The 22,559-nt window shown below is 45.3% G+C and overlaps 1 protein-coding gene across 1 annotated transcript; it reads left to right on the top strand.

Moving 5' to 3' along the window:
* Positions 1-1,126: 1,126 nt before the first annotated feature.
* On the top strand, positions 1,127-12,809 carry LOC125516441. The gene is made up of 6 exons (XM_048681881.1): positions 1,127-2,184; positions 2,584-2,986; positions 11,486-11,599; positions 11,783-11,875; positions 11,977-12,078; positions 12,537-12,809. Exons 1-6 carry the CDS (start codon positions 1,127-1,129, stop codon positions 12,807-12,809), a joined length of 2,043 nt encoding a protein of 680 aa, XP_048537838.1.
* The last annotated feature ends 9,750 nt before the right edge of the window (positions 12,810-22,559 follow it).

Below are 22,559 nucleotides of genomic sequence, written 5' to 3'. Positions count from 1 at the left end.
CCAAAGCCCCTCACCAAAATTCAGAATTATTGGACAATATTTTATATATAATAAAATATTTATCCAACGCAAATAATTACTGGATTAATTCCAAATGGCCAAAATAAATATCTATGAGCTCCTAATAATATTGGTTTGATTTTTTATCCCTGTCCAATATTTTCAGAGAGCAACATGAACATTTTCTTGGACCTTCACTAGTAGAAAAAGGGTCAAACGTGAAGCACATTAGTGCCGGTTTGTATTTGAGCCGGCACTAATGTATACATTAGTGCCGGGTCCAACGGCTAGCCGGGGCGCTTTCATTAGTACCGGTTCGTGGCGAACCTTTAGCACCGGTTCGTGCCACGAACCGGTACTAATGAGAGTGGTGGCAGGATGTTGTCAGACTGGGGCCCCTCCAGCCCCTTTAGTACCGGTTCTTCGCACAAACCGGTACTAAAGGTCGTCCTACATAAACCCTTCGCCCACCCGAGCACACTCTGTTCTTCCCCTTTCCCCTCTCCTCTCTGTTCTTCCCCTCTTCCTCTCGAGCTCATCACACATTTTGCCCAAAATTTGTCAAGATTTGAAGGCCCCCATCCATTCAAATGATCACAAAGGTTAGCAACTTTGTCCTTTCATCTCTCATTGCTAGATTAGCTCTTGCAATGCTTTATATAGTGATTAATTTGTGAGTTTAGTAATTTGGGAGGATATATATATATGTGTGCTAGTATTTGATTTATATGCAATTTTTTCTAGGAGGTATGTGAACCGGAAATTCTAACCGACCCTATTGTCGAGAGGTTAAATTTAGTTGAAAGAGAAAACGAGTACTTGAAAGAAAAATTGAAAAGAATTGAGGGGGAGAAGATGGAATTGGAGTTTCATGTTGCCGATGTCGTCGATGATCACAAGATCAAGATGGAGAAAATGCACTTGAAGATTAGAAAGATTAGAAAATATGCCATCGATAGTGAGGCTTGGTATCATTATGCTGTTGGATCCATTGTTACCTTAGTTGCGATCTTGATCGTATTTGTTGTTGCATTTAAATGCTTTAGCTAGAGAGTTATTTGTTTGTTGCATTTAAGTGTTGTATGAACTTGTATTAATTTGGTCTATTCAGTGTTGTGTAATGAAGATGAGCCGGCAATGGATGTACGATGATCGATGCTCTCCCCAGTTCATTGAGGGCGTGCATATTTTTCTGCTTGCGGTTGAGGCAAACAAGCGGGCGGATGGTTTTATGCCTTGTCCATGTGCTCGCTGTAAGAATGGTCACAATTACTCTACGTCAAGAACCATTCACGTCCACCTGTTTAAGTCCGGTTTCATGCCCCACTATAATGTTTGGACCAAGCACGGAGAAAGAGGGGTTATGATGGAAGACAATGAAGAAGAAGAGGACGACGACAGCTATCCTGGCCATGGGTTCCCTGAATACGATGATACAACAATGGGGCAAGAAGCTGAGCCAGTAATGCGGGAAGAAGCTGAGCTGGCAATGCGGGAAGAAGCTGAAGAAGAGGCATCATATGAGCCCGTTGATGATCTAGGTCGGGCCATTGCCGATGCAAAGAGAAACTGCGCAAGTGATTTGGAGAAGAAGAAGTTGCAGCGCATGTTAGAGGATCACAAAAAATTGCCGTACCCGAATTGCGTAGGTGACAAGAAAAAGCTGGGCACCACACTGGAATTGCTGCAATGGAAGGCAGAGAATGGTGTATCTGACAAGGGATTTGGAAAGTTGCTGGTAATGATAAAGGATATGCTTCCAAAGGACAACGAATTGCCCGAGAGTACGTACGAAGCAAAGAAGGCTGTCTGCCCTCTATGGTTAGAGGTGCAGAAGATACATGCATGCCCTAATGATTGCATCCTCTACCGCGGTGAGTACGAGGATTTGAACGCTTGCCCGGTATGTGGTGCATTGCGCTATAAGATCAGCCGCGATGACCCTGGTGATGTCGAGTGCCGGCACCCCAGGAAGAAGATTCCTGCCAAGGTGATGTGGTATGCTCCTATAATACCACGGTTGAAACATATGTTCCAAAACAAAGAGCATGCCAAGGTGATGCGATGGGACAGAGAAGACCGTAAGAAAGACGGAAAGTTGAGAGTACCCGCTGACGGGATGGAGTGGAGAAAAATCGAAAGAAAGTATGGGAAGGAGTTTGCAGATGACGCAAGGAGCGTATGGTTTGGTCTAAGCGCAGATGGCATTAATCCTTTTGGGGAGCAGAGCAGCAACCATAGCACCTGGCCTGTGACTCTATGTTTGTATAACCTTCCTCCTTGGTTGTGCATGAAGCGGAAGTTCATTATGATGCTAGTGCTCATCCAAGGCCCTAAGCAACCCGGCAACGACATTGATGTGTACCTAAGGCCATTAGTTGAAGAACTCTTACAACTGTGGAATGGAACAGGTGTACGTGCATGGGATGAGCACATGGGGGAAGAATTTGACCTAAAGGCGTTGCTGTTCGTGACCATCAATGATTGGCCTGATCTGAGTAACCTTTCAGGACAGACAAACAAGGGATACTGCGCATGCACGCACTGTTTGGACGATACCGGCAGTATATATTTGGCTAATAGGAATGTGTACCTGGGACATCGTCGATTTCTTCTGAGCAGGCATCCCGTAAGAAAGAAAGGCAAGCATTTCAAAGGTGAGGCGGATCACCCAACGAAGCCTCGCCACCGTACTGGTGCTGATGTACATGATATGGTCAAGGATTTGAAGGTGGTCTTTGGAAAGGGTCCTGGTGGACAACCTGTTCCGAATGACGCTAACGGACGCGCACCCATGTTGAAGAAGAAATCTATATTTTGGGACCTGCCCTATTGGAAAGACCTCGAGGTCCGCTCCGCAATCGACGTGATGCACGTGACGAAGAATCTTTGTGTGACCCTGTTTGGCTTCTTAGGCGTGTATGGGAAGACAAAAGATACACCTGAGGCACGGGAGGACCAGCAACGTATGCACGGAAAAGACGGCATACATCAGGGTCATGCAAGCTACGCTCTTACCAAAGAAGAGAAGGAAATCTTGTTTGAATGCCTGCTCAGTATTAAGGTACCGTCTGGCTTCTCGTCGAATATAAAGAGAATAATAAACATGGTAGAGAAAAAGTTCCAAAACCTAAAGTCTCATGACTGCCACGTGATTATGACGCAACTGCTTCCGGTTGCATTGAGGGGGCTTCTACCGGAAAACGTTCGATTAGCCATTGTGAAGCTATGTGCATTTCTCAATGCAATCTCTCAGAAGGTAATCGATCCAGAAATCATACCAAGGTTACAGAATGATTTGGTGCAATGTCTTGTCAGTTTCGAGTTGGTGTTCCCACCATCCTTCTTCAACATCATGACGCACGTCCTAGTTCACCTATGCGAAGAGATTAACGTTTTGGGTCCTGTATTTCTACACAATATGTTCCCCTTTGAGAGGTTCATGGGAGTCTTAAAGAAATATGTTCATAACCGTGCTAGGCCAGAAGGAAGCATCTCCAAGGGCCGTCAAAATGAGGAGGTCATTGAGTTTTGTATTGACTTTATTCCTGACCTTAAGCCGATTGGTGTTCCTGAATCGCGGCATAAGGGCAGACTGGATGGAAAAGGCATGCTAGGAGGGGAACAAATAATATGTATGGACGGACATTCTCTCACTGAAGCACACTTCACAGTTCTACAGAATTCCGCCTTGGTGGCTCCGTATATGGATGAACACAAGAATTTGCTACGCTCTAAACACCCGGAGCGGTCTGATGACTGGAGTACACGTGAACAAACCAGGAGTTTCGCCAGCTGGTTGCAAGCACGTACCATGCATGACACCTCTATTGAAGATGACCTGTACTTGCTGTCCCAGTTACCATCTTCAAATATAATGACTTTCAAAGGGTACGAGATAAATGGTAATACATTTTACACGATCGCCCAAGATAAGAAGAGCACCAACCAAAACAGTGGTGTCCGCTTTGATGCAGAAACCAAGACGGGAAAGGAAACATATTATGGTTATATACAGGACATATGGGAACTTGACTATCGACGTGGTTTGAAGGTCCCTTTGTTTCGGTGCAAATGGGTCAATATGACACGAGGCGGGGTAACGGAAGACCCGCAGTACGGAATGACAACAGTGGATCTCAACAATCTTGCGTATGCAGACGAACCATTCGTCCTAGCCAATGATGTGGCACAGGTTTTCTATGTGAAGGACATGTCTACCAAGCCAAGAAAAAGAAAAGATAAGGAAGCGAATGCATCGTACGATGAGCCAAAGCAGCACATAGTTCTTTCTGGGAAGAGAAACATCGTGGGAGTGGATGACAAGACAGACAAGTCAGAAGATTATGAAAAGTTTGATGAAATTGCTCCATTCACAGTGAATATTGACCCGAGCATCCCGTTAAATGATGAAGATTTTCCATGGTTACGGTGCAAAGGGACACACGCGAAGAAAAAGTTTCACACCCAAAGATCTGGGATGTGATCGGCTTTCACTAGCTATCATCACTTTCTTCTGTGTTTCGTACCCAGAAGGGAATCTCTGTAATAGTTAGGGTAGTTAATTATGTGTTTTGGCATTTGAAACGCGAAGAAATTTTACGTGCAAACAAATTCTTTCATGCCTTTACTGATTTTTAAAGTTAAGTTATTCACAAACTAGTGATTCACACTAATTTCAAATAATTCAAAATTTAAACTATTCAAATTTGAAAACTACGGCACTAACAAAAATGTTGTAATTTTTTGTACCTAAAGCAAAAATATTCACAAAGAAACTCTAAATACAAAAAACAACTCAAAAATAAATAAAGCAAAAAAAATAAAAAAAGCCCGCCTACTAGGCTAGAGCGGCCTGCATACGACTAGAAACCCAACCCGTTGTTGGGCCAGGATGCAGGCCCGCAAAGGCCCAGTAGGCCCACGAGGCAGCACAGCACAGGTAGGCCTAGAAGGCCTGCATTTGAGAGGAGCTTGAAGGAGCAGCCGCGGCTGGGTTTATAAACCAGTGCGGCTGCCCTTCGCTAGGCGAGGTGGGACTAAACTTTGCGCCCCTCGCCTGGCAGCGCACCCCCCTTTAGTACCGGTTCGTGGCACCAACCGGTACTAAAGGGGGGGCCTTTAGTACCGGTTGGAGCCACCAACCGGTACTAAAGGGGTCGCTTCCCGCCGCTTGGCCTGGCCAAAACAGGCCTTTAGTACCGGTTGGTGGCACCAACCGGTACTAAAGGTGTCCCCTATATAAGAAACACTTCGAAAATTTTCAGTTTCTCATCTCCCACTTCTCTCTGCCGCCGCCCCGTCCCGCGCCGTCGCCGCCCCTGTCGCGCCGTCCCCGTCGACTCCGCGACGCCCCCGTCCTCGTCGCGTCGTCCCCGTCGACTCCGCCGCACCGGCCCGTCGCCGTCCCGATCGCCGCACCGGCCCGTCGCCGATCCCCTCGCTTCGCCGTCGCCATCGCCTTTGGATCGACCTCGCCTCGCCGTCGCTGTCGCCTCGACCTTTCCCGCGCGCGCTGTGAGCCCCCCCCCCGGCCCCTCTCCTCCCTCCAATCGATCAAAGCCACACCGCGCGCCGGCGCCGACCGTAGCGCACACACACGCGCGCGCGCGCGCACACACACTACATGCACACACACACACACTACACACACACTACACGCGCACACACACACAATTTTTCTGTTCTTAGCTTTTAGTTTTTTCTGTTTTTCTGTTTTTCATACAAAGTTTTAGATGAATTAATTAATTAGATTAGATTAATGTCAAATGGTATATAGACATGTTAGTTATAATATATATAATGTCAAATGTTATAGAAATGTTAGTTATATAGAAATGTTAGAAATTTTGGAAATGTTAGTTTTAGCTAGCTAGATGAATTAGATTAATTTCAAATTGTTAGACGATGATCGATGTTTTTTTAGTTTCTTATATTTTTAGTTATAAAATTTAGAATTTGCATATATGAAATCATCACAATCCATCATTTAAAAAATGTTACTTTACTTTTGCGGCATATAGTATTTGTTGTCGACGATGCCCGGCCCGCATCCTCGCCGTCGACACGTCCGCGACGACGCCCAGCTGACCCATGTCTGGGACTGGGCTCCGCCGGGCTGGCACTGGGAGGTGCTGCCTGGAGGGGCACGCCGCTTGATGAGGAACCCGGCCCCGGGTCCCGTCGTCGACCCTGATCTCGTTTGGTGGCGTTCGCGTGGGCCAGTTTCGGTGCGGAGGGAGCCGGCCCCACCGGAGGTGGTACGTCGTCGTGTCAGGGAGGAGGACGAGCACGTCCATCGCTACATGGTTGGGTTAGAGGGCGGCAGGTTCTCCAATACCTGGCAGTTTCTTCAGGGATCTCACTTCAGCTATGATCCTGTGAGGGTTCCTTCTCTTTGGGTGTCCACCGCCTAGCCAGTGATGTACCATTTAATATTATATATTATTCGAGACGATGTATTCGAGATTAAATCTATTATTCGAGACGATGTATTCGAGATTATATCTATTATTCGAGACGATGTATTCGAGATTATATCTATTATTCGAGATTATACTAAATTGTTTTATATTTCTTTTGGCATAGTTAAATAAAAGCTATGGTGGACAATACCGACAGAGAGAGAGAACAGACCATGTTCGATATCATACGCGGGCCAGATGATGATCAGAATGAAGAAGATTTTGACGAGTCCGAATTTCTAAACAACACCGGAGAGGGTGATATGATATTCGATCGCGACGACCGAGAAGATGAAGTCATGAACTACGACGAAGAACATGTTGATCCTGAAACAACAAACACCGGCGAGGTATATATATTTATGTAAGCAGGAATCTGGTGATCATCGCATGTTTTAAATGAGTTGAAGATATATTAACGAATCGATCTTTCTTCTTTCAGCCATCCGGATCGAGCAAATCTTCAGGCAAAAGGACGAAACGAGGCCCGAGCAAAAAAGTTGAAGGAGGGCGTAAAGTACAATATCGAGGCATTCAAACCTAATGGCGAACCATTAGCGCCTAAGAAGATTGCGGACAAGTTCGTTCGTTAGTGTGCAGTTCTTGTGAAGGACCAACTCCCGATCTCCCTTCAAGAATGGAGAAAGCCAGCAAAGCCACGTCCAAATGTTACTTTTGTCGACGAGAATCAAAAAAACTGCTTTGGGATACTCTCATGGAACATTTCACCCTACCAGATCATTTCACAGAAGCAGATGTGCAGAAAGTCAGGGACGCTGCTTTTAGGAAGATGGCGGTTGCATTCAAGAACCACAAGAGAACGACATGGGAGAAGTACGTCAAGGGAGGAAGGAAGACTCCGGTATTCGAGGGGATACTAGAGAATCAAAGTGCTCATTGGGACGATTTCGTGAAATTCAAGGATTCAGAATTAGCTAAGGAACGGTCGAGAATAAACAAGAAGAATGCCGAAAAAAAGGATAAGTTCCATAAGCTGGGGCCAGGTGGCTACGCGGTGGCAATGCCTAAGTGGGATAAGTTTGAGAAATAGATGGAGGATGCAAGTGTCACTCCGGTTACTAAGAGCTGGCCCCCCAGGTGCAGGACTTGGTTCTATGTGCATGGGGGGGAGTTGGACCCAAAGACAGGCAATGTTTCGACGAAGGCATGTCTGAACGGAGCCGACGATGCGCTACTTGTTGCAATAGAAGAGGCTCGATCGGGGGTGTTCCAGCCCAACAGAGAGAACGACGAGCTTACGCGTGCCCTGGGAAATCCTGAACACCTGGGAAGAACACGAGGCAAGGGCGTTATTCCGTGGTATGAGGGGTTTTCGGACTGGAACGCCGACTACAGAACCCGTGCGAGAAATAAGATTGCGGAGGAGAAGAAGAGGAAGATGGAGGAGGAGCAGAGGAAGCGGAACTATGAACGCCTTCAAGTCCTAGAAGCAAGTCAAGCAGACTTGGCAATCAAATTCCAGCGGCAGCAGGAGCAGATCGACTCACTTAGCCAGCAAAGGGGGTCTCAGCAGCTGCTGCAGCTAGCGGATGATCCAGCATTGGATACCACCGCCCCATCCATGCCGAGAAGCAGTGTGGGTTCCGCCCCGTTTGACGCAATGCTGGATAGATACCCCGTGGATGATATTGCGGAGAACACTAACTGCGAGCTACACTTCAAAATTAAGAACATATCCTTGAAGGTGGCAGACGGTGTTGCTTATACAAATTCCCCCGATGCAACCTTCCATTGCAACCCGATTCCAGCAGGCTATGCTCGTGTCGTGGTTGATGAGGTGGTGGACCAATATTCGGGGCTAGAGCTTGACATTCCTGGAGGTGATGAGGAGCACACACTCGGAGATGCCAAACATCGTATCATCCTATGGAGAAAGGATTGCATCATTTTTCGAAGGCCACCGACACCGCGTCACCCGACTCCTCGTCGAAGTCCGCCACCAATTCAGCAGACTCCCGCTCCTCCAAGTCCACCAACGCGTGAGGCCACTCCTCCTCCTCCAAGTCCGGCAAAGTGTCAGGCCACTCCTCCTCCAAGTCCGACACAGCGTCAGACATCCACTCCTCCTCCAAGTCCGGCACAACCTCAGGCCACTCCTCCTCCAAGTCCGGCACAGTTTCAGGCCACTCCTCCTCGTCCAACTCAGCCCCGTTAGCCGTCTCCGCCGCCTCAGCAATCGCAGAAGAGACACCCCGCAGCTATGGTGCATAGCGGTACCAGTCGAGGTCATAGTACAGGAAGTACAGGCGTAGGCAAGCGATATGAATATGGTCCAAACCTCACTACTCCTCTTCCTGTGAGGGCTTATGACAGGACCGAGGAGCAAACCAATGCCATAGTGCGGGCAGAAGTCGACGCCCATTTTGGACCGAAACCGCCACCGCCGCCAAGGGAGAAAGTGCGTGTGGAAGTAATTGACCACTTCATTCGTATGGCTCAACCACCAGCTCCTAAGCCTGTTGACACAGACTATGAGCGCCACATCAGGAAGTTACATCGACAACGTCTACAGAAGGAGGCGAGCTCGAGCTCGAGCAAACAACAAGCAGCTGCCGAAAAATGCGGGAAAACCGTTGCCTAGCTGGGAGAACAGGCGGCGCAATCGATCCCCCCGCTTGTTGTGCCGCCAACAACACGTGACAGTACGCGCGCCCAATATTATTGTGACCAAACAGTTTACGTTCCCGAGGTGGGCGATGTGGTAATAACCCAGGAGCATATAATGCAGGCTGAAGAACTCAAGATCACTGTTGGACAACTCCTCGAGATCGAGGACATGCCTGTGATTACAGAGGAGGAAATAAAACGGAAATATGTCTGGGGCCAACCTTTGGTCGAGCCAGAAGATGTCAAGAAGCTCCCAACGAGAATGTATGAATTGCATCAATGGTACATGGACATTATCAAGAGATCCGATCGAGAGTCCCTCATGGTGTATGTCAAGAAGGATCATTACTACCATGAGAAAGCTGTGGCCGTTGAGTATTCTGAACTGTTTCAGTTATACAATCAAGATGCACTCGACAAATCTACCGTCAGTTGCTATTGTCTGTAAGTGATTTCTTTCTGTAATTTAAGTCTCAAGCTAGCTGTAGTGATCCTTTTGATCAATCATTACCTGCAATTATCCTCACTATATTCTTTTCTGTGGTATTATGCAGGATGAAGATGTATGAAATGAGAAAAGGTGGACGCTATGGCATTGGGTTCATTGACCCAAACACCGTTAATGAATACACATGGAAAATAAACAAGTATTATGAAAAGCAGGTAGAGGACAGCATGCTAGAGTTCTTGAAGCGCCTCAAATACAATGAAGATATACTACTTCCTTACAACTTCAAGTGAGTCACACTTTCTTGTACTACAAATTCTCTGTTTTTGCCTACTAGCTAGCTACATGTTTTTGCTTACATATGCCCGCTTAATTAAGACATGCAAACGTGTGTGCATGCAGATTTCACTGGATCTTGTGTATCATTAAAGTTGACGCCGGAACAGTTGAAATACTGGACTCGCTACTCAAAGCAAATAGTGACTACAACATCTTGTATGGGATAGTCAACAGGTAATTTCAATCATTATTAACTATATATCTCGGCCTATTTAGTTCGTCATTTCATGATATGAACTATTTAATAACCCCTTTATTCATTTTCTTTGTCGGCGGGCAGGGCTTGGGCAAGGTTCATCAGCGTCACGGAAGGCGAATGGAAACCACAGCTGAAATGGTTTCGACCCAAGGTAAGTAATTAAGTAGTACTAGCTAGCTAGCTAGCTGCCATCTCTTTAATTATCATGCTTGATTAATTATTATCTGATCAAATTAAATTCCATTCTCGTAATAAAGGCCCTGAAGCAGGCGCAGGGGACTGATCTGTGTGCATTCTGCATTTGCGAGAACATTCGCATGATGGTGTCCGAAAAGAGCAGATCTCAAAGACAGCAATGGGTACGCTTGTCAGAACACTATTCACAATTTTTACACCATTATCGATATCTAGTCACACAACTAATACACATGCATATTGATCTCCTTCTTAATAGTTCAAAGAGGTGCAGGACAAGCTCCTAGAAACGGAGCGCGTAGAAGCACTTCAAGAGGAAATAGCGGGATTTTTGCTCGACCAGGTCATAAATCCGAAGGGAGAATACTATTACCCGCTACCGCCCCCATCGACCAGGTCATGAACCACTTCCAATTGTCATCGTGCTCCAAAGGCACTAATTAGGCTAATGCCACTGGCTCCGAAGGCAACATGCATATGTAGGAGAAATTGTATATAGCTATACATGTGTGTATGTGTAAATTAATATGGTGGTTTGTGAGACATTGATGATATATATATGATTGGTTCTACTAGAAATTCTATTTATAGATATATATATATATATATATATATATATATATGCATAACGTGTACAATGTGTAGTACCGTAAAATACCAGCAAACGAAAAAGAATTAAAATGGAAAACACAAAATTAAATGAAAAAGAAATCATAAAACCAATAAAAACCCCAAACATTTTAGTACCGGTTGGTGTTACCAATCGGTACTAAAGGGCTCCCGGCCCCCGGAGCTGGCTCGTGCCATGTGGTTTCCCTTTAGCACCGGTTCGTGCTGAACTGGTACTAAAGGGGAGGGGCCTTTAGTGCCGAAACTTTAGTGCCGGTTCCTAAACCGGCACTAAAGGGCCTTACGAACCGGTGCTATTGCCCGGTTCTGCACTAGTGCTTTTTGGAGCAAATTTTATCTAGGTCATTTCCAGAAATGATTCTGAGGGTTTCACAAATCCCCACATCAAATTTAAATGGAATTGAAACATGATGCAAGCATGAAGGGCTAGCCTAGGTCATACCAGAACTAGGGATGTGACAGAGAACTACATTGGGAAAGTTGTTGTAAGCTACTTGTTTCATAGTTAATGTGCTATCTATTTTCTGTTACACCTATGCATGATCACTAATATTGTTCCTACCTTGTTTTCTATCTTGGTAGGCAAATTTTGAGATGAACACGGACTCGGAGACCATCAAGACCTCGTGCAAAGATATTCTGCAGAAATATTCAAAGAACAGACGCCATCAGATCAAGAAGAAGTATTTTGATACCGTAGCCGCAAATAAAGTCAGCATTAAGTCTCCGGTGCCTAATCTAACGGATGGTGAATGGCAAGCTCTGGTGGAGATGTGATCTACCCGAAGATACAAGGTTTGTCTCTGCTTTGTTTGATGCTTTATGTTCTGCACATGATATGCTAGTGCTAGATCATGCTGACAGTATGCTTTTTTGTAGGAAACCTGTGTGTCGAACAACATGAATCGAGAAAAAGTCGTGTACAATCACAAAACTGCTTCCAGGCACTACACAGCACACATTTTTGCCACTGTGAGAACTCTTCTCTAGAGACCTTACCGTTTGATCCTCATTGAATAACATTTCTGATTCTTGCTGAATAACATTTTGTTTTTTGTTGAAAAACATTTCAGAAAGAAGAGCGTAAGGGTGAGGAGCTGTCTGCGATTGACTTGTTTAAGGCCACCCACAACAGCAAGAAGGACGGGTTTTCGGAGCCAGTCAAGACTGCTATAGTAAGTCACTCCATGCTTTGCCCTGTTTGATTCATAGCCAGCTTTGATGCTTTGATGATTTGATGTTGTTTGATTCGGAGCCAGTCAAGAACACATGCTATGTTCCATGCTTCGATGTTGTTTGATAGTTCAACAAAGATATCAAAACTTGTTGTAGCTATTTGATGCAATTTTGTATGATATGATGAAATTTGATCTGAATGTTAGTTTGATGATCGGCTCACTCGGGAAGCCATCTTATATAGAACCACCATTCTAGGCTTAATGAAGTGATCATATTGTTCCAATTGCATGTCTCCAGGTCACTAGTCATCATCTTCTTGTATAGATTTTGTGTGCTGGTTTGGTTACTTCAAATAATCCGTTTGTGTGCTGGTTTGGTTTCTCTTGCTTGGTTTGGTTTGCAAAATGTGAAATAGATCTCCCACTAATGCCTATCATTTTCCTCCATATGCTAGCTTGAGATGGAAAAAATGAAGGACGCGCCGGTACCAGAAGGTGAAGAGCCAAAGTCTGGTGTTGAAATTGTCGAACAAGTCCTCAAGACCGAAGTCAAGCAAAGCACATTCCTCAGGAATGTTGGGCTCCAGTCATCTAGGAACAACTCCGGAAAAGCAACAACTGAAGTTGCTGCTCATGTTCGTGACCTTGAGCAGAAGCTGGAGAGGTCTGAGCTTCAAGCTGAAGTGATGCAAGAAGAATTGGCGGCAATCAAGATGAAGGCGGAATAATCTGAAGCTGCACGCGACAAGGAACTTGAGCTGCTGCGCAAGAAGTCTCAAGAGCAGGAAGAGCAGTTAGCCCACTTGATGGCTCTCTTTGGAGCTAAGGCAGTTTGATGGTCTTTGAACTTGCTGTGCAGTTTGTCTTTGAACTTGATGTGACGTTATGTCGTAGTAGGTCGTGAACTTATGTGGATCTGGTAGTGTTTTGCATCTGGTAGTGTTTGTTGCATTTTGGACTTGGTAGTGTTTTGCATCTGGTAGTGTTTTGCACCTGGCTGTTTTATGCCTTGTGGATCACTTATGGATCTTGTGAACCTGGGCCTGTTTATAGTTATGTGGATCTTGTGAACCTGGGCTTGTGGATCATTTTCTGAAGTCATGCAAAATATGAACCTGGGCTCTAAAAAGGCCGAGGCGCAAACAAGAATTAGACTAAAAAGGCTTGGGCCTAAAAAAAGAAATGACTGTAAGAATTTTTTTACAAAAGGCTGCATAACATAAAATAAAAAGGCCAAGGCCCAAATTCGAACTAGACTAAAAAGGCTGTGGCCCCAAACAATAGTGGAATATAAAAAAAATTCATCAGAAAAAGGCTCCATTCCCAGAAAATAAAAGGCCAAATTATTGGGCCAGGCCCATGCAGATAAGCAAAATAAAGAGAAAAAATAATTAAATGGGCTGAATTATTGGGCTTGGCCCATCAAGACGGCTGAAATGGACCGGGTTGATTCTATTTTACGACCTTTTCATTTGGTCGTAAGTCTGCCACGGCAGCTTGCCACGGTGGATCTGACGTGGTGTGGTCGGATTGCTAGTGACCAAAACAGTTGGTCTTTAAATCTACGACCTTTTTTTTGGGTCATAAACGTTTGCGACCATTCCAGAAGAAAGGTCGCTAATGTTAGTTTATGACAGCCAGCTATTGACCTTATGTTTTTGGTCACAAAAAGGTCACAAATGGAAATTTGTGACCATTCAGTGACCAATAGTGGTGGTCACAAGTTGACATATTTCTTGTAGTGTAGACGCACAGTTCGGGACCCCCTACCCGAGATCTGCCGGTTTTGACACCGACGGCTGGGTTTTGCTCTGAAGACTCCATGCCTATGGCGGAAGGAGCTCATCAACCTTCCGAACTGGACGCCTCCTCCTCCTCCGGCGAGTAAGGGCACTCCGCCTCCTCCTCCGGTGAGTGATCAGGGCACTCAGCCTCCTTCTCTGGCACGTGACGGCACTCCTCCGCCTGCGCCAGCGCGCCTGAGCAGCCAGCCTCCTCCTTCTCCACCTCGTCAGCAAGGGCGGAAGAGACCCGCCGCCGCTCCGGCTGCTCCGGCGCATCGTAGTCCTTCTCCTCCGCATCGTAAGCAAGGAAAGAAGACAGCCGCAGCCGCTCCGTCTGCTCTGCCGGTGTCTAGCAGTACAGCCAGAGGCGGGAGGCAATACAGATTTGGTCCTTCTCTCAACACTCTAGAGAAGTTACCATACGAGAGGACCCCGGAGGAGAACGTGAAGATCGCGCAAGCCGAAGTGACGAACTTCTTCCAAGGGGTGAAAGCAAAGAAACATCCACCTCCGGAGGAGAAGGTAGATCCGGTGAAAGCGAAGCGCACTCTGGCTGCCCTGACAAAACCACCAAAGTCTCCGCCGAAAGGCAACTATGAGCGCATTATTGCAAAGACATTTGTCAAAGCGGAGCGGTCGGGAAGTACTGTCAGTGATCAAAGGATAAAAGAACGACGAGCTGGAAAAAAAAATTCCCAGCTCGGCGAACAAGCGAACCAATCGTGCCCCCCGCTCAAGGTGTCTAGCGACATCGTCGCTAATGATCTGAGGATGGTCCCCAGTTATAGCAATCTTGGAGATTACCTGCCCGACGATGTACATTATGATTTCTTGGAGGTGGAGGAACACAAATACGAGTGCGGGAAGCCTCTCGTCGAAGATGAAAGATCTCTAACAATGATGATGCGAAGATTCCATGATTGGTACATGAAAACCTGCAGAGAGTCTAGGGGAGGAATACTTTGACGCTGAGAGTTAGAGATGAGCATGACCTCGTTGGAATTGAACTGTTGAATGTTCCATTTGAGGAGTTCTTCCAATTTTTCAATCAAAAGGCCCTCGATAAAGCAACGGTCACTTGCTACTGTTTGTAAGTAGTACTACTTATGTCATTAAGTCTCTCTATATAGGTCAGCTCTTTCATTGCATGTATTTATAATTATCCTCACTATATTATGCAGATTGAAGATCACCTAATTGAAAGAGAAGACAAATCGGTCATATTGGGTTCATTAACACAAATCTCATAGATGCAACTGAGGTTAAATATCGTGCCGAAGATACCGAGACCAACTTGCTCTGATCGTTGGTAATAAATGAAAACAAAGATATAATACTCTTTCCTTAGAACTTCAAGTGAGTGTTACTGTCTTGTGCATATTTGGTTTCCCTTATTAGTCCAGGTTATAGTAATGTAATTGATGATTTATGCATGCGTGCGCAGCTTCCACTTTATTCTCCTAGAGATTAAGCTTGAGCAGGGACTAGTAACCGTCTTAGACTCGAGACGAAAAGATCCCCAGGACTATACGGACATGACTCAAATGCTCGAGAAGTAAGTTAAATCGATCATTATCCACCATATCAGCAACTTTGTTCATTTCCTGATATCAAGTAATTGTTTTGTTTGTCTGGCAGGGTTTGGGGAAAATTCACTAAAAAAGCTCCGGGACTGCCGAAGAAGCTGCAATTTAGACACCCGAAAGTAAGTACTATAGTAACATGTTCCGCGCATCTCGTAGTGATTCAAGCACTAGTTTCATCAATACCATTTGGCATGCTTGCTTATCAGTTTGATTGACCTCTATTTGTTGTAAAGTGGTTGTGGCAGGAACAAGGGAATGATTTCTGTGGATACTACGTTTGCGAGTCCATCCGCCACACGACCTGTGAACGGGGGTACACTGACGAACAATATGAAGTGCGTAAGCAATAATATTCATAATTCTATTTTATTACCATCATTTGTGTTGAGTTTCATTTATATATATATATATGTGTGTGTGTGTGTGTGTGTATTGACCCCCTTATTCAAATTAGATCTTCCGGATGCGGAATGAACTCCTACCACCAGATCGTATGCGAGCAATTCAAGAGGAATTGGCGGCATTCTTGCTTGACCACGTGATCGCTGAAGACGGAGAATACTATGTGGACCTTGTGTTCATATATAATTAGGAGATTATATTGTAAGAGATAATTATTGTATATATGTAGCCGGTAATGTCGGATAGATATACGAGAACTTCTTGTTCGACCAATCTCTCGGAGAAGGAGAGGTGGTCGATATCACTTCTCTCTGTATGCATATGTTCATGACGATCTTCTGTTTCCTTCATTTGCTTACTAGCTAGCGTATCTAGTCCTCTCTATACATATATATAGCGTCGACCAAGCACGGACATAAGAGAGGACACTTCTCTCTATTAATTAGTTAGCTAACACAATATACGAAACACCTAAATTAACCGCCCAAAACCGCCAACCCCCCCCCCCCCCCCTTAAAAAAACAAAAACCCCAGCCACTGAAATGTTGACGCGTGGATGCCTATTGGTCCCGGTTGGTGCCACCAACCGGGACCAAAGGCCCTCCTGCCTGGGCTCGACGCACCGGCCACGTGGAAGCCCATCTGTCCCGATTCGTGTAAGAACCGGGACTAAAGGGCTAGGGCATTAGTAACGACCCTTTAGTCCCGGTTCACAAACCGGGACAAAAGGCCCTTACCAACCGGGACAGATGTTTTCTACTAGTGCGGAAAGAAGTAGTACAGTAATTAAGCTGAATTATCTGCCTTTGGGATGTTTAACAGTGATGCATGTGTCTTAATATAGTGAGACTGATTATTATTGGATATAACTTGACAGGCCATTAGTATGAAATTGCAAGTGTATGAGGACTGGACATAAGATGGTTGTCTATGTACTATTTTTTGAAACGAATGATTCATGCTTGCCACATATGTATTCCTATATGTAGATGCAAATGAGATAATATAAAGTATGCAAGAGATTATTCAGCACAACGGTTCAGGTGTCATGGCGATCTTGAGACTCGACAAGATATGTGTAGTCTTTAACCTTCATTGTTGCCTCTTTGGTAAAAAGCAGTCTACCAACTTTAAATCTCATTGTTATCTCTATGGTCAAGAGCAGTTTATTATCATTTGTTCTCTATGTTAACTGCCCTTCTACTGCTATTTTCAGAAGATGAATGAGTTCGTGGGTGGATGCTAAAGAAGTAGATACGTGGACTTGGGTTGGGTATAATTTGAGGCGACTCGGCATTGTTTTCAATATTGTTCTCTAGGTTGATGGTTTGGCGCTTTTTGCTGCCTTGATGTACAAAAAAGAGAAATTCTAATTTTAATAGTTTGGCTGATACATTATCTTTTCCTTTCCTTTTGGATGTTTGCGAATTCCGACTTGCCCAATGGGAAAACAAATGCTCAATTCAGTGAACTTACCTCAAATTCTCAAATTCGGTATTAAACTAACACAATGTATTTTTATCTTCAACTTCTCTTAGGTATTTATATCCTGGCATCTTACAAGTGGTAAAAGTCTTGTTTCATTGATGAATCTTACATGCTGTAAAAGTTTTGTTTCATTGATGCAATGGAAACAGGCGAGGCTCCTCTATTTTGAGAAATAAAATCTTATCGTTATATTGTAAATTGGTGTTACCACGCAAGTGGTGGATCCCTGCATGCAATACCAGTTTATATAGTAATACTGGTTAAATTAACTCATAATCAACTGTTAGAATGTGCTTCTATAAATAACGAAAAAGATAACTCCCGAACGAGTGGTACCTGGCTCCTCCTCCCGAGCGCTTTATCTACCACTGGTCGCGTAGCACGTACTCCCTCGGTTTCTTTTTACTCCGCGTATAAAATTAGGTTAAAGTTAAACTACATAAAGTTTGACCAACTTTATATAAAAAAATATGAACATCTACAATACCAAAACTATATAGTATGGAAATACATTTCATGACGCATCTGGTAATATTGATTTCATATTGTGAATGTTGATATTTTTTGTTATAAAGTTCGTTAAAATTTACAAATCTTGACTTTGATCAAACTTTATATGCAGACCAAAAATAAATGGAGGGAGTATCTTGGGGTCCTGCCACGTCACGTTTCTCGTACATTCAGTACGCGTGTCGCCCCGAACGAGTGGAGACTGCATCGGCACCTTATCCTTTCCCTGCAGGCTCAAGTCTGCTTCTTCCCAATCTTTCATTTCTAATCAAAGGAGAGTGAGACGAGCTGGCCGGGCTGCTCTTCGTCGGGGACGTCATCGTCTATTTGCGCGCGCCAATGGCCAGCTCTCGTCGGGATTCACCCTGTGCCCATGTACAACCGCCTTCCAGAAGCCATCCGAGCGGCGGCCTCGCAACGCTCGTGCGGATTTCCCAACTTAGGAGGTCGACGAGGTTGTGCAACTCGCGGCTGAGCTGCTCTTCGCCGGGGTCGCTGTCGTCTCTATCCGCCACACGGGAAGGAAGCTGGTCGCCGAGTTCCCGGGGATTCGCCGCGCACCCAGGTACTCCGCCGCCTCCCCAGTAGCTGTCTGGGCGGCGGCCCGCGACACGCGAAAGTGTGCCCCGATTTTCAGACCCCCCGGCACTGATGTGGTCTCCCTTACCCATGTTGCAGCGACTGTGCTGTCGCATTGGGGACTGATACCGACATGCATTCCGGCGATGAGACTGAGACCGGCGCCGAGACTGGTGCTGAGACTAGCGGAGCTGGTCTAGAACCGAAAGCAAAGAGGCCACGACGCCCAAACCAGCTCATGACTACTAGACTGGTGGTCACGGAGATGGACGACGGTATTTTTGAGACAATAGCGCCCGAGGAAGCGCGATCGTGCTATGGCAATCAAATAGGTTGCATCGTAAGGACAACTGCCACCATCAATGATGGGAAACTATAGAAGATAGATAATATGAGGACCTCCCTCCTAAAGAAGATGCACCAGATATTCTTGTTCCCGGGCCGCAATGAAAAGGATAATAAAGATCCAGATAAGGACCCGGCAATGAAGAATATAAACAAACACGCCATGATCAAGTTTAGCGACGTGTGCAAGTTTCTTTTCACAAAGCGTGTGCTCGAGATGGAGAGGACGACATCGTTTCATACCTCATCGACTCCAAAACCGTCATGGTGAGTGGAGTATGCGAACATTGGATTGAATTTTCAGGGGATGATTTCTGAAGCTGTTCATGAGCTTCCTCCACCAATTAGACTGATGCTATCTAATTACTGGAGCTCTGAAGCTACACTTACGGGATCCAGTCTTTTTAGACCCTTCACATCACATAGCTCACGTGATATGTTAATGTTGTTCTTGTTGTCCTATATGTACCTGACATAGCATTTTAACCATGCTATAAAACTAAATTTACCAAGCTACAAAGTAAACTTGCCATGTTAGTTCACATAATGAATCCTTTGTGCAGGGAGTTCTAGCGACACATTATACAAGGAGCTATGGCATGCTTGGGCTAGGCCGTTGATCATAGTGTCTCGCCAAGGTAAAAGGATTTACTACTTTGCATGTTTATATGGAACAGGTATGTCTCACCGCATTGGTGTTTGCTCTTCTTGATGCCCCATAACTAATTAATGAATTTGCTACTCAACACAAACAGTATCTATTTGTGTTATGGGCAGGGCCAGTCCTCAAATTTCGGGGGCCCGGGGCAAAAGTAAAACTGGGGGGACTTTACTAAAACATAAAAATAATAATTTATGTTTTGGCCTCGGTTACAACATATGACATGAACGCAAGGATACATGAACATGGTGCCAGGGGCAGAGCAAGACCGGGTGCTTAGCCTGAACAGGGTGAAACACAACTAAACCCACCAAAACTAAAATTGGAGGAGCAAACCAAATCAGGAGGACGTCAAGCATCTTGAAGTCCAAGACCGGGACATAACGAGCTAGCAAGATAGCGCCAACGACATCGTGACGCCGCCGCCATCCGATCCGGAGAACTGGACCAAGGGTTTACCCTGCTGCTCGACGAGGGGCACATATCAAGGCCAAGGCAGCGCCTTCAGAAAGGAAAATGACACCCACGAGTGTCGCCGCTGCCAGCATTGGCAAGCCGAGCATGGATTTTGCCTGGCCTGAGTCTGAGCAATCCCAAAGTCGCCAGATGAGGATCTGAAGATGCCGAAGACAGCCTGTGCTTGTCGACCGCTACCTCGTAAGGGGGTAGGGCCGCACCTGTCGGCGACGAAAAACGCGAGCTTTGGAACCGGCATGGCTTGTAGATGGACGGGGTCGGAGAGGCAGTGGGTAGAGAGCCAACACGGATGGACGGATGATGGTCAATGCCACCAGGAATCCGGAGCCGAAAGGGAACGTAGATCCGGGCTGCCTGAGACGGAGCCACCAAAGCGCTGGCGAACCGAACCTGGAAGGGGCGCAACAGTCAGTGCATCGGGCCGAAACCGCGCCAGTAGGACGCCGGCAGACAAGGACACTGGAGAACGCAGGTCCATGGAGGCCGGGACCGGTGCGGTGTCGCCAAATATCCACCGTGAAGCTTCTAGCATCCTGCCAAAGGATCCCAAGACCGGGAGGGGGGGGGGGGGGGGGGGGGGGGGTCGTGCCCGCCCCAATGGATGGAAGCAAGACGAGGGGCTGCGCCACAGGGGTCAAGAGGCGGATGGGGGGAGTGGGGGGATCACCACGGAGGTGGCCGTGCCGCTGCGCAGGACCGGCAAGACGCGGTGCAGCAGTTGGCCGGGGTGGAGAGGCCGTGGCGAGCCAGATCCGATCTGGGGCTGGGTCTTCAGCGCGGGGGCGGGGGGAACAAGGGAAATGCTGGCCGCAAAAGCTCTAATGTATCAAGAGAACAGCATTTTTTTTTTGCCGTCCAAGCAGTCGATGCATGCATGTCCAAGTTAATTGTCTAGGCGAGCAATCAATTATCATGGCATGCATGCATGTAGTAATACGCAGCAGTAGTAATTTGCAAGCACGAGGCTAGCTAGTTACGTGTGTTGCCGAGGCCGGTCATCCTCGTCTACAAACGCAAAGCTCTAATATAATTACCAGCCTCCTGTCGGCCTCCGCGAAGCCGACTGGGCCATGGAAAACCCTATTCGCCGCATTATGCGGCGAATTGTCCACCTACCGCACAGGTCCGCACAGATTCGATAGTAACTGGGCCGGCCCAGTTAGCTCTTTTTCATGTTAGATCTTTTTCCGGTTTTGGGAACCTTCTGGATGCTTTCTGGCCGGTTTTGGGAACCTTCCAGAAGGCTCTTGAACCGGGTTTTTGGTTTTCTTTTTTATTTTATTTATTATTTTCATTTATAGTTATTTCTGTTTTTTTCTTTTCTTTTTTTTGTTTTTTCTGTTTCTTTCTTTCTTTGGTTTTTTTCTTTCTTTTTATTTTCTTCTCCTTTTTTTGAAAATATGTAAAATTTTGTTCGTGTTTCCAAAAAGTGTTCAAATTTTGAAAAAATGTTCTCAAAATTCAAAAAAAATTCTTGTTACAAAAAAAGTTCAAAACTTTCGAAATTCAAAAAATGTTCTGGATTTCAATTTTTTGTTCACGCACTCAAAAAATGTTCGCGCTTCCAATTTCGTTTGAGATTTTCAAAATTGTTCTCTGTTTCAAAATTTGTTCTCAAGATTCAAAAAATGTTCGTGCTTCCAAATTTGTTCTCCATTTCGAAATTTGTTCTAAAGATTCAAAAAATGTTCATGCTTGGAAAAATTGTTCGCTTCATTTCAGAAATTGTTCACCTTTTTATGTTATTTCACAAAACAAAAATTATTTTGTTTCAAGAAAAATCCCAGTTTCAAAATTTGTTCACAAATTCAGAAAATGTCACATGTTTAAATTTTTTTCGCACATAATTTTTTTGGGGGAATTTCAAAAATTGTTCCAATTGTTGTTCATAAATTTAAAGATGTTCAGGAATTTCAAGAATTCTTCCTGTTATTCAAATATGTTCACAAATTGAAAAAACATTTTTGGTTTCAAAATTTGTTGACATATGCAAAAAAATGTTCTCGTGTTTAATTTTGTTCAAAATTCAATAATGTTTGCGAATTTTAAAAAAAAGTTCCTTTTTCTAAATTTGTTCACATATTGAAGAAACATTACAGTTTTTTTAAATTTGTGCACAAATTGAAAAAAGGTTCATGCTTTTTAAAATTATTTCTAAAATTATAAAAATGCTACCCGCAAGTTTAATCCCTCGCCCGCATGTTTTATGGAATTTTGTGAACTTGTTTTTTTTTGTGCTACTTCTGTTTGGTATTTTTATATTGGCGCTGCCCTCTGTCACAAATAGTTCACCCGGTGGAGTGGCTAATGGCATAGCGTGCACATGAAGAGATTGCGGGTTCGATTCTGGAACTGTCGCTCCCTTTATTTTTGGCATCTCTTTCATTCGGCGAAGGACATCGAATGGCCCGGCCCACGCGAACCTCCTCCTGTGCGAAACAGGGACATCTTGCCGCAGCGAGCGGCGTATAGGAGCACTCCTGGGAAATATCGGCTTACCCAGGGCCCGACTGGACGCCCCACAGGCCGAGTGGAGCGGCAGTGACGGGGGACGGCCACTTGTCGGTGGAGCAAATGGTTAAGTTTCTTCGGGAGTCTCGCAACGATCAGCGTCACTTGGTGCGTTCTCAGTCATTCGCCACGTGT

Source organism: Triticum urartu, chromosome 6 (genome assembly GCF_003073215.2).
Source record: "Triticum urartu cultivar G1812 chromosome 6, Tu2.1, whole genome shotgun sequence".
Taxonomy (NCBI): Eukaryota; Viridiplantae; Streptophyta; class Magnoliopsida; order Poales; family Poaceae; genus Triticum; species Triticum urartu.
The sequence above is the reverse complement of the archived record's forward strand: the minus strand, read 5'-3'. Positions and strand labels throughout refer to the sequence as shown.